At 36.3% G+C, this 20,425-nt stretch overlaps 1 protein-coding gene across 2 annotated transcripts in view; it reads right to left on the bottom strand.

Annotated features, from left to right (window-relative positions):
* The window catches only part of SLIT2 (slit guidance ligand 2), a 406,260-nt gene that overhangs the window by 369,103 nt on the left and 16,732 nt on the right, over positions 1-20,425 (bottom strand). For both annotated transcript variants that reach the window (XM_061419763.1, XM_061419764.1), the window contains exon 4: positions 20,306-20,377. In XM_061419763.1, the coding sequence (XP_061275747.1) occupies positions 20,306-20,377 (72 nt within the window). The remainder of the gene's footprint in view (positions 1-20,305; positions 20,378-20,425) is intronic.

Genomic DNA, 20,425 nt, shown 5'->3' with positions numbered 1-20,425 from the left:
ATTCACTTACCTATCCATCTGAAAGACCAGAGAAATATTTTAAGTACTTTAAATCAATCACCATATGCCATTTCTTTGGCAACTCTTGGTCTATAGTTATAGACTTTAGATCTAACTTTACCTAAGTTGGGGATACAGAATCTGCTGGGCAGGGGGGAAATATTGCCTCCCTTCTCTCTGATTTTTATTTTCTTCTTTCTCTCTCTCCCTTTTCTACTGCATATGAACCAGAAGAATTTCAACATGAAGCCCTAAATGACAGCCATTTTGAGAATAGGAGCAAAGCCTTAATATAATCTGCCCTTGAGGATGGAAAAGTGGAGAGAAAAAAATGAAAAGCTATCTCTGAACTTGCTCTGTGAGCTCATAATTTTGCTTATTATTAAAACCAGATTCAGACAGGTGTCAGTTACTTGCAACCGCAACCATATAACTAATCCACAAACCACAAGCACTTATTTTCTGTATTTAAACAGTTTACCTCGTCTTGAGACATTCAGCATTGAACATATTTAACATTGAAGAGCTCTTCCATAAGCATCCACAATAAGCTGGCTGACGTGAAATGTTATCCTGGATAGAGAGCATTTCAGAAATAAAGTGAAATATTCCAATTCTCAAGCACATGTGTAGAACACATGAATTCAGGGAAGTGTCAGTGTTTCTAATAACTGCTGCTGCTGCTAAGTCGCTTCAGTCGTGTCCGACTCTGTGCAACCCCATAGACGGCAGCCCACCAGGCTCCCCTGTCCCTGGGATTCTCCAGGCAAGAACACTGGAGTGGGTTGCCATTTCCTTCTCCAATGCATGAAAGTGAAAAGCGAGAGTGAAGTCAAGCGACCCCATGGACTGCAGCCTACCAGGCTCCTCCGTCCATGGGATTTTCCAGGCAAGAGTACTGGAGTGGGGTGCCATTGCCTTCTCCGTTCTAATAACTAGTGATATTTATTGAGAGTTTACTAAATGTAAGGACTTTGCTGACACCACAAACTCAATCTTTACAGCAACCCAATAACATACGTAGTGTATTATCATCCCCTAACAGGCAAGGAAACCAGGTTAGAGGAGAGTGTTTCCCACCCAGCACATTGCTGAAACTAGAGTTTGAATCCTATCCCACAAAATCCTGGCTCTCTCCAGCACAGCATACTGATTCACGTGTCATTTATTTAAATTCTAAAATAAATTAACATAATAACATTCCCATAATAAATACGATAGAAAACAACTGCAAGGCTGTTTGTCTGGACACTGGTTTACCAATCTGTATAAATATGCTCTAGTTCTGTCAAATATTAACTGTTTAAAAATCAGAGACACTATTACTGATTTTTTAAAAATATTTTTTAAGACAGAAGTTTTCTGTTGTGATGATAGAAATGTGACTTGGAGGAAAAGAATGTAAAATCCTTATTAAATGTATGTAATAAACATTTATCAAGCTCCTGTTACATGCTTAGTAATACAGCATCTACCTTGGGAGGCATATAAATGAAAAAGACTTAGAACCTGCCACCAGAAGCTTGGATTTTTAGAAGAGAGAAAAATCACTCTTCTAAAAGGCAACTGTTACATAAAACTAAGAGAGGCCTAAGAAAAACTATGTGGTAGGGCTGCAAAAAGGGAGCGGGCTCAGATTAAACTCTCCCAAAAAAGCTCAGCGAAGAATTCATTTGAATGCATTATGAAAGTCTTCATGTAAGCTCACTTAGTCAACAAAGCAGTCCCAACTTTGGGCCAGGACCTAAGGTGATGGTGAGAAGAATAAAATATGACCTCTGCTATGACAGCCTCTTGAGACATAAGGCATATTATCACCAAAGAGGGGGATGAGAAGTATTCTGGCAGGCAGTAGAGAAGGAAGAGGCATAATCTGTGTGAGGCTGCTGTGACCTTTAAATGGAGAGCACTGTTTGCCGGAGGCGCTGAAGTAACGAGGTCGCGTGTTCCTAGGTGAAATCAATGAGGCCTTCAAGGTGGAGGAGGCGTGATCTGGCTTGCGAAGAGTGAAGGGACGTTTGCCTGATGCAAAGGACAGAGGAAATAGCAGACACAGAACTCCACAGGCTCAAGAGTAGCTGACTTCAGGTGTGTAACTCTTCAAGTATAAGATCAGGGAGTAAGAACGATAAATTGAGACCACTGAGGAAACTTAAAGGCCAAGTTAGAGTTTAGACTACAGATCCTGGTGATTATAAAAGTTTAGAGAAAAGTAATAGTTCTACTATTTATCAGTCTTATTGCAGTTGGCTAGTAATTCAGCTAACCACTGTAGGCTAGTTATTTCATTAATACAATTGAGGCAGTGATATGTATTTCTAAGAGTTCCTTTGAAAGTAATGGGAAAATGTTTTGCTAAATCTAAACTGCCATGCTCGTAGACCAAATGAGTTTTGACTGGGGGAAGAACCTAAACCAAGCTGTTCTTTAAGAAGACACCTCTGGATGAAGAAATTTTGGAGCAGAGGACCCTAGTTAGGAATTAAACTAAAGACAGGGAAAAGGAGAGGATTGATGGGTGCAGCTATCAGAAGGTAGACTCAGCAGAACTTCAGAGTAGGCGTAAAGGAAGAGGAAATGAGTCAAGGTGACACTAAGCTCCAGGTCTTAATAAGTGATGGACAAATGGAAGACAGAGGGGGACAAGGTCTCTCTAAGTACCTGTGCACTGTTACAACGCATCAAACACGGTAAGGATTTAAATAGATTATATGGATCATGCCTTCTGTGACATTTTTACCTAGTTAAAAGAAACTCTTTAGTCCAGTTAAAACACATGGTAATGAGCATTACACTGTAGTCAAATGCCAGCCTGCCAGTGGGGCAAATTACTTCATCTCTTTGGGTCTCAGTTTTCCCATCTGATTTGGCTCTCTTTTATATTAATGAAAATCAACCCTGAATATTCATTGGAAGGACTGATGGTGAAGCTGAAGCTCCAATACTTTGACCACCTGATGCGAAGAGCTGACTCATTGGAAAAGGCCCTGATGCTGGAAAAGATTGAGGATAAGAGGAGAAGTGGACAACAGAGGAGGAGATGGTTGGATGGCATCATCGATTCAATGGATATGAGTTTGAGCAAACTCCAGGAGATGGTGAAGAACAGGGAAGCCTGGCATGCTGCAGTCCATGGGGTCACAAGGAGTCAGACACATATGAGCAACTGAACAACAACATATCGTTGAAGATCCAATAAATATTGATACAAATGAACCACTTAGAAGAGCTTCTGGATCATGCACTGAATTCATGAGTGCGACATGGCTGACCTCAACCTTTCCACCCTCATCACCACCACTTTCTCCAATCAGGAAATATTTCTCTTCATAGAATGAAGGCTATGTTAAAGTAAAGCTCCAAAGTTGCTACAGAGTTGTTCAGCCTATGTCCAGCTATACACACAAAATGTCAGCATATTTATCCTATGGAAAAAAAAAAAAAAGGAAAAAAAGGTGCTTTAATTTGGGTCAAGAAAATAACAGGGTAATAGGGTCTCCTGAATTGTTTGTACAAGGTACAACTAAATCAAGTTTAGAGGCAGAAGATACTCCCTGGGTGCAAACATCAGTCTGTCTGCTAAATGGTCTATCAGGCCAGGATCTGCAGAGGAATGCTAACCTTTGCTGCTGATGAACTCAGTACCACCCCAGGCACAGGCTCAACACTGACTCAACTCACTATCTCTCCCTCCTTGATACACTTCCCTTCCCAGCTTCCCAGCTGAGCTGTCATGATTCACTGTCTCTGTAGAGCCGGATTTGCTAAGATAAGATAATGGCCTTTTATGTGCAGGCACTGTGAATTCCTCTCCACCCCTTGTACAGGGAAGACAATTTAAGTGGAAAGGAATAAATTGCTGGATTTAATACAGTGACCAAACACAAAAGCCTAATAAAAATGTCAGAAGTACATGCTCTAGAATGGCAAAGAATTGTGGAAGCACACTAAGTGTGTAAGCTGTGCCTTGGCAACCCAAATAAGGATACAAAATGATGAGATGAAACTAGCTGCCTCAATCGCTTCCTATTATTTTAGCAATTTCAATTTTGTAGTAATTCTGTAGCACTATTGCCTTATTTGCAAATTAAATAAAATCACACACACAAATGTGTAAAATAGTCATAAAGAATTTATAAATACTATCAAAGATATTGTAGAATAGACTTTTCTAGACTCTCAATATTCACAGTGAGGAAACTGGTACAAAAAGCCAACTACGTGTAAGTGTGTATCTTACATTGACATATGACATGCTGATTGAACAAGTTTACTAATTGCTCTTCTCTTTAAACTTAAACACTATCAAGGGAGAACAAATGCAAAAACATTAAAAAGTTAAAGCTTCAAGTGCTTTTTGTAGCTCGTGTTGTATGAAAGATGCCTGTGGATCCTTTGTACCGTCTGCACTTCTCTTTCAGCTTACAAATATTTGCATGCCCACTATATGTGAAAACTGCTCTATGGTGAACAGAGATGAAAGTGCGCAAGCTCTAGAGGGGTATACAACCCAGGGAGTGGATTTTGTTAAAAAAAAAAAAAAAAAACCTAATAAACATAATATATATAAACTACTGATATTTCTACAATATACTAGACAGTCAAATTTCTTGAACTCCCTTGGCTACAGGCATATGGATTAATCATGTTAAAAAGTTAAGTGAAAACACCCGCGTGTTGGCAGGTATCTACTGTCTGGTATTGCACAGCCACACAGGGAAGGAGCCCTCTACCCAGGTGGGTGGTGGCAACTTCTGAAAGGCAGCAATCTCCGTAGACAGGAAGTAAAGCAGTGCCTGGTTAGTAGCAAAGCCTGGTGGCATTTCAACATCCCAGAAGCAGGAATGTGAAGACCGAGAATGCCATGAAAATGGAGAACTCATGAAATAAGTAGGAAAAAAGAAGGAAAGAACAAGCAGCATGTTGAGGTGTCACAGAACAGTTAGGTTTCCCATACTATTATAGTACTGCCGGAAGTAGGGGGCGGGGGAACACAGACTCAGCCAAAAAGCAGTAACAAATCATTTTAATAGATGATGGTTAATGCTTGTTTATTTTTCCTCAATGTATTTAGGAGTTGTTTTTATGAAAAATAATTACCATCAATTGAACTCTGTGGCAGATGCGTTACATCCTCATTTAATCCTCTCAGTGACACTGATGCTCTAATTATCTCCACCTTAAGGAAAAAGATATTGAGGTGGAGAGGTTAAGTAATGTGCTCCAAGTCACACAGTTTCAAATCCTGATAGTCTGTTGCAAAACCTATATTCATTCATTCAACCAATATTTCTTGCACACCTACCACTATGCTCTGCCTTCATGAAACTTGCATTTTAATTGACAGGGAAAAACAACCAAACAATTAAAATATACAGTATGATAGATGGTGATGGAGAAAAACAGGGACATGGGAAGAGAGGACTGGATACTCAGTTTCTTTACACAAAGGGAAACCCAACTACAACACAATGGATTCTTTTTATGCTTTTATTAAATCTAAAGCCACATAACATTGAGAATGTGTTTGTAAATATTGGATAATTTGCAGTGATTATTTCTATTAAGCCCATTTCATCAAGCTTTGAAGTAGGTTTGTTTTAGCTATAATGTGGTGTTTTCTTTGATATCTTTCCCCTCGATATTTAATATAAACAAGGATTGGCAGTCAAAGCAACATGCCAGGGGGAACTAACAGAAAGGGAAAGCACCACAATTTCAGTAATGATTAGTATAAGTATCCTGTTGAGAAGCACCAATGTGGTATATGTAAAAACTGTCTTAGAAGCTTCCAATACTATTAAATTTTTTTCAAACCTAATCTGTTTTGTCTTTTAGTCCTTAGAGACATGGGTTTCGGTCAAAAATACTGAACATATGAAACTCTATGCTGATTTCAAAGTCCGTTAACCAAATACAAACTGCATATAAAATACTTTCAGTTTCAACAATCTCTGTGGAGTGAGAAAGACTCCTGCAAGTTCATGCCCAGCTGAGAGGATGCAAACTTCCTGTGTTGCTGAAGAATGCTGTGCACAGCAGGCTCCAGGTGTCACAATGACAGAATCAGGGAAGGGAGAAAGAGTCAGCTGATGAACATGTTTTCAGTCATTAAAACAGAGTTGAGTGGCGCCATGTGTGTGATGGGCATCCCTGGTAGCTCAGTTGGTGAAGAATCTGCCTGCAATGCAGGAGACCCAGGTTTGATTCCTGGGTCCCAAAGATCCCCCCTGAGAAGGAAATGGCAAACAACTCCAGCACTCTTGCCTGGGAAATCCCACGGACAGAGGAGCCTGGAGGTCTACAGTCCATGCGGTCACAAAGAGTCGGACACGACTCAAGAGACTCAGCACAGCACAGCACATGTAAGCAAATATCAGCATTAAGATATCAAAATGTTACGCAAAGATCTAAGTTTCTCTGTCTCTAGAGTTAACAAAAGAATATCAAGTTTACTTTCAAAGGTGAACTGAAAAGAACAGATTTGTCAAGCCAATGCATTTAAAAAAAAAGTTTAGATCACTATGTTGGCACCAGAAAAATAACATTAAATTTCAGCCACCCATAACTAAAATAGTTTTTATTTTTTTAAAGAAATCTCAAACAGAATTGACAAAAAGCAGTTAGCTTTTGGAAGCTGCTCTTGCTATTTGGATTAATTGGTATTAGTGGGGGAAGCCGAGAAAAAGGAGGACCGTATAACCACATAACACTGAGAAACAAATTTTTTAAGTTAAGTGAATTTCTTCATCACAAGACGCCTTGGAGATTAACACACAAACGTGCACTGCAGTCACTGCAGGGGATGTCTTTCATTATTTCCTGACACATCTGATGACAAAACTTTGCTCTTACATCACTGCAGAGCACGCTTTACGAATCACTGCTTTGAAAAACAATACGTACAAAATAATCAGCAGAGCCATAAATACAAGGCACTAAAATAATATATGCTTGAGACTGGGGAGAAGAGCTCTAGTTAAAAAAGATCTAAATCTGAATTATCTTATAAAAATACAATGACAGCAAGTACCTTGCAACAGATATCACACTGATGATATGGATATAACATTTATTTAGAAATAACTAAACCTCTAGCAAAACATGTTTACTTATAGTTTAATAGAGTTATTCAACTTGATCATTTAATTTAGAAAATAAAGCAATATCTTGACTGTATTTTTACTGATTTATATCATTATTCTCTCTTTAATGTATGGTTTTTGAATGGGAAAGAGCTGAAGAATAACATCTGTCCATTTTAATAACATTCCATTATACGTATAGTTCCTCTTTTGCCCCTCTGTCATATTTAAGTTAAGTCCTTCATCTGATTTTGATCTAGTATCCCATCTCAGGCAACAGAGTGATATCCAACAACCCAGAAAAGAACAAAAAGTAATGTTGATAACAATGGCACTGCCCATTGTGTAATACTTCATTGTAAAATTGACCAGAATAAAAGAAAAATTCTTCCAAGACAGTTTCATGTGAAAACCTCACCCTGAAATAAGCTGAGTGATACATTTTGTGATTTTTAATGTAAGTATTGTAGCTACAAGTATTAGTCTTGTTCCTCCAACTTGGTTTTTTTCAAACACACCATTTGCTGCAGTAACTTCCCAGTGTCAACTAAATTCCAGAGGATTACATGGTGGGTGGGGAAAGGAAAAAAGGTATTTCCTTTTATCAAATATAACTATGTTGCTTTCTCATTCCATCATGTTCCTCTCTGTAATAAAAGAAGAATCCAGGGTGGTCACTTGGAGTACCTGATTAACAACTTTTCTTGAAACTATTCATTAGGTGTGGAATTCATTCTCCTTAAAGAGAAGGAAAGAAAAACCACACCAACCCTGAGAGGGAACCTGTCTTTCAGAAACAGACTCCAGACTTCAGTCGCCTTCAGGATATTCAGGCTCTATACATTCTAGTCTTCTCAAAATAAAAGGAAAATTAATTGTCCAGGGTGCACAATGCATTTAGTAGGGTGAATCACAGAAAAGGAAGGTACCAGCTCACAAACCTGTTAAAATCAAAAGATTATAACACAAATGCGAACATAAAAACCTATGTCCACCATTATTCTTCCTTGATTTGCCTTATTTTTAATTCATTTCCTCATGCTATTAGTTGTGATGTTTGAGGGACAGGTGAATATTGAAATTACTTCAGTTATATACCACTTACCTCCTATTGAGGGATTATCATGTATCAGGATAGTCACTTAATACTGCATAACCATCAAATCTCCTTCATTATTTTTTAACATAAGTCTTCAAACAGTTTACATTTAATAGCAAAGTCATGCAAAATGTAAGCAGGTTATGTTCATTTAACACAGAAACTGCTTTTATTTTTTTTTTAATTGCTAATAGTAAAGAGAACAACCTCAATATCATTCATCCACAATTTCCTCATCTAATTCCTGGTTTATTACATGAATAACTCTACTATTACAATTCTTAGAAGTAGTCTGAAGAGTTCTCCACACATTTTGGAAAAAAGAGCTAGAGCAAACTTTTTATATAGTTTTATTTCCTCTTCTTCCTTCAATTACATCTGCACATTTCCTAGAGACCAGGAGAATGTGAGTGTGAAACTCGCTCAGTCGTGTCCGACTCTTTGCAACCCCATGGGCTATAGTCCATGGAATTCTCCAGGCCAGAATACTGAAGCAGGTAGCCGTTTCCTTCTCCAGGGGATCCTCCCAACCCAAGGACAGAACCCAGGTCTCTGGCATTGTAGGTGGATTCGTTACCAGCTTAGCCACCAGGAGGCCTTATGCTAAATTCTTGTCCCTTTTTTATCTGAACTACCAAATACTTTTACAAGCCAAGAAAAAGTCACTGAGTCATGTCCAACTCTTTGTGTGCCCACGGATTTGTGGCCCACCAGGCTCCTCTGTCCATGGAATTTTCCACGCACGAATACTGGAGTGGGTAGCTATTCCCCTTTCCAGGGGATCTGCCCATCCACGGATCGAATCCAGGTGTCCTGCATTTCAGGAGGATTCTTTACCATCTGGGCCATCAGGGAATCCCAAAAAACTGGTCCTCAAATCAAGTACCTTTGCTTAGCATCTGCAGCTAGTGAATAGCAGATTCAGGAATATAACTAGTACATTTTTGGACTTATGATTCACATCGTTTATATTTCATTCCAAATTCAAACTATTGTTAGTGTCTTTTTCAGGCTAAGTTCCATCAAGGATTCACTTGGAAAGTGTTTCTTAATTAAGCTGCACTAGGTTAAATGCTATATATAAAACAAAGACAAATATAAGACAGGAGTCTCGGCAAAGTTAACACACATTATTAATATAATACCCAAGAGAACATCATATGAGGCAGGTAATAAACATGGTAGCTGAAATAATAAAAATCAAAAAATAAAAACAATACTGAGCACTTACTATTATCATACATCATATTAAGCTTTGTTCATTTAGTGAATAATTTATTCCTTACAACATTCCCATGAGGTAAGTTCTAACCACCATCCTCATTTTACAAGGAGAACTAGGGCACAGGGCAGGAAATTGAGTGACATTCCCAAGTTTACCCATTAAGTGATTCAAACTCTGGCAGTCTGAGTCAACAGTCTGTACTCAGAACCACTACAATATAATTAATGATCATAGAGGTAACTAAAGCAGTTGAGAAAGGTTTGATAGAGGAGGTAAGGCTAACAAGAGGATGGTAGTCTATGCTACTCTACACTGGAAGCAAGCAAGGAGTCCAAAAACGCACTGGGAATGTCCAATCATTAACATGAAAATCTGCTTGCCTGGGACATAACATATATGTTGCTAAAGTGATAATGCAGAACTGGATAGTCCTGGGTATTGAAAGTCAGGCAAAAGAGTTTTATGCAAAAGGGAAGTTAAAATTTTAACTACCTAATCCCCACAGAGTGGACTAGAGTATTTCTAGATATTATTATATCTTCCAATCTCTTGCATGCAATGGTTTCAATGGAATAACTACCAAACATATTTGTTACATACAGTAAATTGTTTGCATTTAGATAAGTTACTCCTATTTTTTAAGAAGCAAACTTGGAAACTTTATCTAAAATAAATCCTGAAATCTTTTTCATTGATTTCAAGTTAGAGATTCTAAATAACTAATGCATAAAATTTTGACACTGACTTTTCTTCAATATAAGAGCATATCATTGCTTTTTTAATGTAAAAGCAATATATTTATCTGTTAAATAAAATTTCCTATGATTTCTCTACATATTTACTCTTCAAACATTTCTGAGCATTCACAAAATAGCTGTTCCCTAGCTCTCAGTATCCCCATTTCCAACCACATACATACACACACACATAGACACACACATCTGCACACAGTACCTATTTGGCTTGGAATTTCAACTGGTATAATGAACTATATCATATAGAACATACTAATCATCTAGTATGTTAAGTAACCAGATACTGTCACTCTTCTCTTTCTCTTTCATACTTTTTAACTTCTGAACATTTTGTGTTTTATAACTACCTCAAGTCAAAAGGTAGGTATATATAAAGGAGATAACATTTAAAGTAATATTCCTACTTAAGGGGTTTTGTTACTAGACTCTGAATGGAGAAACAGCTTTGGGAATGGGAAAAAAAAAAAACTCAGTGTGAGTTAAAAAAAAAAAAAGAAAAGTTTTAGAGAAATGCTGAAACTTGATAGAAGTAGGGAAAGCATATAATATTGTACAAAGTGCCTACGTAATGCTTGGTAGTATTTTGTGAATGAGAATATAATTCTCAGTTCAAAGCAGGGCTTTCTATTAAGAGATTTTAATAACATTCAATACTCCTTGCACTCTTACCATGAATAATACAGAAAGCAGGTTTTATCCTGAGGCACTTGAATTTAAACTTTAAAAAATGGGAATAAACATTTTTAGTTTCAGTATGAATAAAAGCAGTGTACTTAAAAAAACTACACTATAATGGTATAATCATTTCTGGAAAAGTTAAGAAAGATTTCACTTTAATAGCAAGTAACTTAATAAATATTTTAAAGTACTTCACATATTCGAATATGAAGTTGCATATCTGGATAAAATGAGAGGAGTAACAGATATAAATTTTAATAATAGTTCTAGAAAAAGTGTATTGAGCATTCAGCTGCCCTTGACAACTGCCCTATATTTTCCAAGTGTTATCAATTTGTCTCAAGACCACTCTTTTTTTAGGTAACTGTATTTATAAAAGATCAAGAATAAATGAAGGCATTTGATAATATCAATCTTTTAGCAATTAATGAAGTTTATTTGAATTTTCATACTAATGCTCTTACTCTTTCTACTGTCTATATATAAACCTCTTGCATCATATGATAGTAATGATCTCTAACTAAATAATGATGTTAATATAATAACAGTGTACCTTTTTGATATAAAATTTGCTTGAAAATGATTACCTATTTTGACACTGATTCTTAAGATAATGTAACTACAGTGTAGCTTGAAAGATGTATAATGCACATAGTTAGTATTATAAATGTATTACACTTCATATAAACTAATTGGCAGTTTCAAATGTTCTACAGCAGAAAGTTTAGAATGTAAATTAACTAATATTTAAATGACAGATGTTTACATAGAAATAAAGTGTTTAAGACATATTTTTAAGATCTGAATCTAGAAACGTTTTAAATAAGCACACCAGATTTAAAATGTAATTTAAATTAATATTTTAGGGGAGAAAGGGTCAAGGTTAAACTGTTTGTCTTCCTTAAAAAGTGTATAATGTCTTTTGTGTCTCTACTAACAAAAAAGAAATCTCAATGAAACTCGGATATTAAAACCTCCCAGGAAACCAACAATAAAAGCTGCTAAGAATTTCACAACTTTTTTTCCTTAGGTGTTAATTAAATGATCATTTAACACTGCAATGTAAACACAACATTTTCATCTCCTGACAGCACAGCCTATTATAAATCCGGGGTAATAAAAGTCTTGGTGTTAATGCTCTGAACCAAGTTCCCACCACATTCTAAGATGCCTTGTCGTGTCTAAGGTTAAGCATCTAGACACAAAACAAAGCTTGCTCCTACTCTACTTCCAGTGCAATTTTCCCATCGCCCAGTGACCTAGGTAACACTTTGAGCAATAAAGAATAAATTTAATTTCTCCAGCATTTTGTGAGGATTAGGAACAATTGTTGGCCTGCAATGACTTTTTATCCTTGGCTTCTTTTCCTCCAGAGCATTCCTCTGGTCCTAAAAGAGAATTCTGATGGTTTAAGACATAGAACAAACAGAACTTTAAATTAGGCTTTTTTCAATCAATTGGAACTGTTGGAGGGGAAGCAATCAACCTTTCTCTGTGCTGTTCTCAGCTATTCACATACTTCAAGCTTTAATCTTTCACTAGTAGAAGAAACCTATCATGACGGGGCAAAGCTATCTTCCCATTCTGTTTCCAGACTTATTTATTTCTCTTTTCTTTTAAAAAAAAAAAAAACAACACTTAAATCAAGTTGCCATACTTAGCTGCTCACATTCATTCGGGGACATTTCAAGAGGCACAGATGTCCTCTTAATAGCATTTCACTCCACTATGCTATTCCCTAGACCACAGGTCCCACCGAAGACTGGCCTTTTTACTCTTCAGTCCTTCCCTCTCTAGGGTTTAAGCTTAAACTCTTGCCCCAAGTTTCTCATATCATAATTTATCAAGTGTTTTAAGGATAATTCTCTTTAAATAATTTCTTGATAGCAATTAACTTGGTTGTGTGTAATGAAGAGGACATACACCACTCTCGTCTAAGGGCAAAGCTTATGTACATATAAAAAGAATTGGAGTTACAATACAAACAAAACAAAAATAACTTCTGACTCAAACTTATTTCACTATCAATCATCGTTTAAATTCAAAGCGCTGAACAGCTTGCAATTTGAACTGCATTTTGACAAAATGCTTAGTCTAAAAATCCATTGAATATCACAATGCAGCTTATGTAAAGGTGGCAGAATGTTTCACAGGTCAAATCATATTTTGAATATGCTCATTGGGATGCTTCTCTTACATTGTTTTTAAACTGAAATTTTAGTTAGTGATAAAAATGTACTTTAGCAATGCAATACATCTTCTGAATAACGTCCAAAAGAGTTTATCTATACCTTAAGGAGTTCACTCAGCGTTTTCTAACTGGTTTGTATTTTTCCTTCATTTTGTTATTCAGGACAACACATCATTAAAACAACAATTTAATATGTGAACTAACATAAATAGTTCCTGAGTCACAGCCTCTTTTTCTATCCTTGATTTATTTTATATAAGAATTTTTAAATTATATGAATCATCAACTGGAAGCAGATGAGAGACCTCATTAAGAACATTCTGGCCTTAATATACCTTGTGTTGCCAAGTAAGGAGAAATGGAATGGTGCAAATGCACATTTTATGCTAATCTGCAGTGTTAAAAAGTTAATGTGGTTATACTTATGTATATGTTATCACACTGAGAATAAATGCAAGAAGAAACATGAAAGAGAACCAGGAGCTTTTCTGACTGTGGGCAACTTGCTGGGACATCTGTGTGACTATTACTTCGTCCTATTTTACACTGAGAGGACGAGAACTCCACAGGCATCATTTCTATCATACCATATCATTTCTATCATATTATACCAGAGAGTTGACAATGTTCTTTTGAATACAGAATCTATATTGTGACTTGCTATATTCCCAGGAGATAAATGTCACCCCTATTTTATAGAAAAGAAACCTTTGCTCCAGAAGTATCCATTGATTTACAAAGACAGCAAAGCACTAACATCTGAGTAGGCATTTAAACACTAATATTTTACAATATTAGTAAAATATATTTCTCACAAAATAGATTTCTTAAAATGTAATGTACATACATTAAAATTAGCTCAATAGAACTAATACCTTATGGTCACTTATTCCTAGAATTAATACTTATATAAACTTCAATCACTAAATTATAATCTTGAGATTGCAGCAGCAATTTTATGATTTACAATCAAATTTTAAAATATTTCTTCCTGATATGTGTTCAAAACCTTTTTGACATGAAAACCATATACTTAAATTCATCTTTCAAAAAAGCACACTCAGTCTCCATGAACTCTGAAGGCTTTAATGTACATATTACAGGTCAGAAGTTGGCAATGGCTAAAGTCCACAAATGCCACATATTCTGTGGGCCACACACCATGGCATGGATCACAGTGTTCATAGTATTTACACTCACTGGCAAGCCATGAGTATTTGCTGGTGGAAACAGAAACATTTACATTTGGGGAAGAAACTATTTAAACAAGTGCACTTGAGTGGGAAAGACCTTCCTGCACTTGACTTTCCTATGCCAGGAACTATGCTGTGGATTTCACACCAAAAAATCTACTCTGGCAACAGCAGAAGCCTGCCAATTTCTGACGTTCTCCAGCAAAAGTCTTCTATTAGATCCCTTTAAAGTAAAAACTTCCCACGGGAGGCCTGGCAAAAATATCAAAAACAATCTTAATCTTCATTGTTTTTATAACGTCTAAATCATACTATTGCACGTTGATTTAAAAACAAAAACACAAGTAAGCCCTATTCAACGGCTTGCCTTTTTTCACGGCAAGAGATAGGGGCTACTCTGAAGTGTGTCCAGGTCAGTCTATGAAGAGTTTGGTCTACCTCTTAAAAACGAACCTTTTGCTATATAACAGTAATATTTTTAAATATTACTTATATATATCTGTTTTTTAAGTAGCAAGAAGAGAGTCCCTTGGACCTAATAATAATAATTAATAAGTTACTTAATAAATAATAAGGGACTTGGGGTTTTTAATCACTGACAGTTAACACTTTCCTAAATGTTATCTCTCATACAGGTTCTTTGTTTTCAAACATAATCAATCTGTTCCCCTTAGATAGGTATCAGTATTAACGATACAGTGTATCCTTCAAATGATGACACAGACACACCATCTTGAAGAACTTTTATTCTCTGCATCTGAAGCTTTCTGGCAGTCTCGGCACCAGAGATGGGAGGCAGCTACGATGACAGCTCCCTAGATGAGTAATGATGTCGATCTGGCGGGACAACGGTAACCGTGGCAACTGTAACCCGCAATTCCTGCATTACCACTGTTGGATTTACTGTGGCAGGGGCCAAACAGGCCAAGAGTAAAATGAAGCAGGAGACTACACACCTGACACTCTAGGAGCCCACACTTTAATCAGAGCTGGCAGAAATTAACTCAGGAGGAATTCTGACACAGGCACCATGCTTGCCTTCTACTTTTATCCTCGAATCCAAGAATCCTGAGACTTAACTGGCATCAGAGAACGGCGGCGGAGGGGAGGGAGTATGGTGGTGGTTTTATACAAGTATAGTATTATAGTAAATTAAGATATTTTTGCTTAGGTGGAAAACATTATTTTGATTTTTCAGTGCATACCAATAGATGCTTCAATGTTTAGAAAACCTAAGGGGATAAACATTAATGAACCAAGGTATCCTTTAAATTTAATTTGGTTCCCCATTATTCATAATGTCTTCCCAGTGTTACTATTTGCTCATTCAAGTTACAAACCCTGAACCCAACAGAGATTTAATTCAATACATCAAACACTTACTGAGAGCTTTCTAAAGGTCAAGCTTTATACTAAACCCTGGGGATATTTAAAAAACGTATTTGTAATGCATGTACTGCAGTATTTATATGCATAATTACAGAAAAAGAAAACTAATCTACTAATAATTGACAAGTATACCAGTGGTTATATCTGAGTGGGGACATCATGAATAATTTATACTCCCACTTTTCTATTTTTCTGAATTATCTAGACCTTTATAACATTAAGCATACTTACTCTTGTAACTCCTCAAAACCAAAATCAAAAGCCAAGGCTCCTTTTATAAGAAAGGAAAGGAAAGTAAGGGCAGCTTCATCATATATTTGTTATCTTTCCCAAACTAATTTTTATTTTAATAGAAATTAAGTTTTCCTCTTAAAGAATTGTAATAATTATTATCAAAACAACAATTTGGAGAATCTGAGATCCTATCTGACAGCGAATGAATTGTGACCTGATCAATTGAATTTATTGCTCAAAATCTGTTTATCTCAGGTAAGGAGTCACTAGGCCATAAAAAGAGTTCTTGGCTTTAAAAATACTATTTATAATGTTAGATAATTTAATGGCTCCAAAGCTCACTAGGGAAACACCACTTGTTAACCAGAAATAAAGAGTTTTCATTTAAAGAAGCAAAGAAAATGAATTACTGGAACCTATGTATTTATTTTCATTTGTTAGCTTTGTTTTGTCTCAAGAGATACAAATAAAAAAATGAGTTTCTGCAACGTGGTTTGGCTACTTAAGCTTATGTTAGAAGTCTGGGTAAATATAATAATACTCAAGGAAATAAACGGAAAACCACAAAACAAATATTTATAACCAAATGCTTAACCACAGAACTACCAATGAAATGCCTCTCTAATGAGCCTAGATGAGTAGCTGCAAACTCAGGCTGTAAAATGTGAATCACTCACTGGCAAGTCACCTTTAAGGTTATACTTTTCAGGAAGATTTGTATATGCTACTCATAAATTTCCATCATAATCAACCATTTCAAAAGTCACTGTACTTCTGTCAGTTAACCCACTCTGAATTGCTCAGAAAATCATGTTCTCCACTCTTAATAAACTAATAACAAAAATGCAATCCTGGTTTTGGAGGAGGAGCCAAGTGAGAGGATGGAGAATCTCCATAAGTAAGAAAACTATGTACTGTCTCTTTTAACCTCCAACCTATGGCCCTTCACTTTTCTTTCTTCTTTACTTACACTTTCCATCTGTCAACAAGTGCTTGTAATTTTATTACACTGTCCTGTAGTTTATGCAGAGTTGGTATTATTTTACAGAGTTCTGTTAATGGACTGGATAAATGGTAATGCTATTTAAACTAGTCTCCTGCTCCAGCAAACACAGCTGCAACTGTACTACTATTTCTGAGCAAACATCTTGACCTGAACACGGAGTGCTCTCTCAACCCGTCCAAAGAGAAATCGGAGCAGACAGCAAAGGAAAAGCATATTTGGCCGCTAGCAGCAACTAACCGTGTCGAATCATAATTCATTTACAGTGTACCCTCCTTTTCTTTTATACAGCATTTAGAATTTTTTAAAAAAGCATGTGTGCTTCTTCACCTGGCATCTCATTTCCAGCCAAGAGTCAAATGGTGATTATTCCTTACAGAAGTAAAAAGAAAATCTGTATAATGTCCAGTGGAACAGACTAGATTTAATCTAAGCAAACAATGATAAAAATCAAACATTAGTGTGTGAACTATAAAAATAAGTTTTTCATCGATTATGCATCTAGAAACAACAGTATTAAGTAACGGTAAAATATAAAATAAGTTAGGAAAAGAACTAGAAATAATAAATTCTAAATTTGTTTTTTTCATGAATTCTAGATGAGTATGGCTCCACTAAATTATATGGTAGGGCAATTGCGTGTGTGTGTGTGTACTCAGTCACTCAGTCGTGTCTGCCTCTTTGTGATGCCATAGACTGTGACCCACCAGGCTTCTCTGTTCACAGAATTTTCCAGGCAAGAATACTGGAGTGGGTTGCCATTATATGGTGGGCAACAGTGGATCATTTAATATGCAAATTAGCCACCAGTCAAATTTTCCCTCTCCGAACATACTGCTTGTCCAAAATCTGTATCCTTTGTCCTGTCACTTATCCTTCTTGTGAAATAAAAGTTCATTTTAAAATGAAGATTTTAAAGGACAATTTTTGCATGTAGATTTGTGCGATTTTTCCATCTGTTAGAACATTTGTTTCGGGTTAGCTACTAGGCACCTGTATCATATGAAGAATACTTGAACTTGAACCCATCTTCTTAGAAATTAAACTAGCCAGGCAGTTAACTTCACAAGCTTTTGTTCGTTTATTTATTACATACTCTTACTGGTGGTTGTTTAATTCAATTAGTGATCATCATCATAAAAAACTGGTCACAGGTAGCTGATAACTTTCCTCTCAAGAGAAAGATCATGGTTAACCATCCACTACATTTAACTTGGGTGAGACAACAGTGTCTCAACTCAAAAGAAGATAGAGTCCTATTTGCTGAGGCAGAAAAAATGTACACCTCTAAGTTTTCATGGGTATCCAGTGCCCATGTCAGGTGTCAAATCCCAGGCAATATTGAACATAAAGCCATCAAGCTTTAACTTCAGGAAAATCAAAGCATCAGAGTCCTTACAGATCCACATCAGAAACAAAATTTTATCTTCCATTACTTCCCAGGGGAAATCCTTTGAGCCAAACAGGCACATTATAACTCATTTTCTAGCTGCCCGTTTTCCCCATTTTTTAACATGCTTTTTACTCACTAGATGTTGCCTTAGAGTTTCGTGGGTTCTGTTTCTTTCATTTACTTAAGGATATCAAGTTGTCTTCTTCCAAAAAGTAACTTCATAAGGTTATAAAATCATAATATAACCTAAGTGAAAATCCCTTGGCCTACTACATGGTATTGTCAAAGGAGGCAAATGCTAAACAGAACATAATCTGCTGATAGGGGATTCTGCACTAGATTATACCACCCAAAGAAAATTAATCAAATACTCTCCAACTAAAAATCAAACATTCTAGTTTCTCAGGGACAGTGTTAAAGTGATTTCCTACATTTCCCCCCTTCAGCTTAATAATTTTAATTCTAGCCGTAACAATCATTCCATTAAAAATTTTTTTCACGGCCACATAGACAACAGACAATTTTCTAGACAATGTGGATTGTTTTAGATGCACATCGTTAGCATAGCAGTAAATTAATTTAATAGCACTCATTATATACTAGCTTTGAAATCAATTCTTCAGCATCCCCACAATCAAAAAAAAGTTAAGGAAGAAAGTAGAATACTATTAAAACCACTTCTGTAGCCATTCTTGGAAACTAAGTACAAATAATTAAATATAAATATTAATTTATATTCATACACATAATCTTCATAACAGCCTACATCCAGTGTCTTTGGTAAAAATAGTCTTTAGAGAATTCTTGTTAAAAAGGCAGTCTCTAGGTTTCTTTATTTGATTCTTTTAAATTTACCTAAATTGAGCCAATTAATCAGCAGGGAACACAAAGCAGAAGAGAAATACTGCTAGGCGGCTTTGGCTATCCTTACAAGAATAGAATCAGGAAAGTCAGACTCTAGAGACAAGACCTGGTGTGTAACTGGCTCTACCTCTGCCTGCTGGGAAAATTCTCTCCACAGTGAGCCAAGGTGTCAGGAGGCCCTAACAGAGATCCTAACAGAGATACGATGTGGGGGAGGGCTGTGGGAAAAGACCCTTCCTACTTCTGGAATTGATAACAATACTGAACTAGTAGGTTACAAAGCTTTGGCTACAAAGTCAAGGTCGGAAAAGCAGTCTCCTCACTTTCCCCACAGGCTCCACATGTGGGACTTTGCAACCATCCAGGTGGAAACCAAGCTGAGCAATTTATTCTGTATATCCCAATGATTTTTCACAACATCCAAGAACACTGATAACCATTGCTATTAATTTCCCCAACACTTTGCAGCTTATCTCCCATCTGCACAAAATCATTCATATGGCTAAAAACTTACTTGTAAGAGCTGTCAAAAGTGTGTTTTCACTATTGCACATTCGGTCACTGAACAAGGATTCCAGGGAGGAAAAAACTGATTCTGCCTAAAACCTTAACACTCCTTCCAAAGAAATACTTCCATTAACAGTCGATGACGTATTTGATATGAAACCCTCTACAGTCATTCATATCGTGGAGTTTGGAATTCTGGCTTTAAAAGGAAAATTTAAGAGGAAATTTACAGTCCTCTATAAATACCTTATAATAGTATTTCCAGACTAATAAAGACTATTCGAGTATAGAAGCAAATATCAAAAAGGCAGACATTAAGAATCCCAACTTTACAAGAATACACTGCCAACTTCCTCTGAAAAGGAAGCACAGTGGCAATCTTTCCCTTCAGAACTTAATCAAAAGTTTCCATAAAGAAGTTAGGTAAATCCCCCCATCAAGACCAAAAAAGAATAATACAACTGCAATAACACATACACGAACCAGTAAATGCTAACCAAATACAAGAACTGGAACCACTGGAAAACCAATCATAAGTTTCAAAAAAAGAAGAAAAGAAAGACAAACTTTTAATCCATTAATCTACTGGTGAATAGATTCCAGGAAAGCACAAGGAAACAGATCCAAAATACATTTAATAAAACGCAAGGTACTACACATAGCAACAATAACTATTTCTGTCTACTTACAGCCTGTATAGCTTCGAAGTCCCAAGAAACAGCAACTCAGGAAACAGCTGAAGGTGATTTCTGTTTAAACGCCTTTTGAGAAAAACAAAACAAAGCGTATGTTACATAGAAAGTACCCAA

The sequence above is a fragment of the Bos javanicus genome, chromosome 6 (genome assembly GCF_032452875.1).
Source record: "Bos javanicus breed banteng chromosome 6, ARS-OSU_banteng_1.0, whole genome shotgun sequence".
In the NCBI taxonomy this organism is placed as follows: Eukaryota; Metazoa; Chordata; class Mammalia; order Artiodactyla; family Bovidae; genus Bos; species Bos javanicus.
The sequence above is the reverse complement of the archived record's forward strand: the minus strand, read 5'-3'. Positions and strand labels throughout refer to the sequence as shown.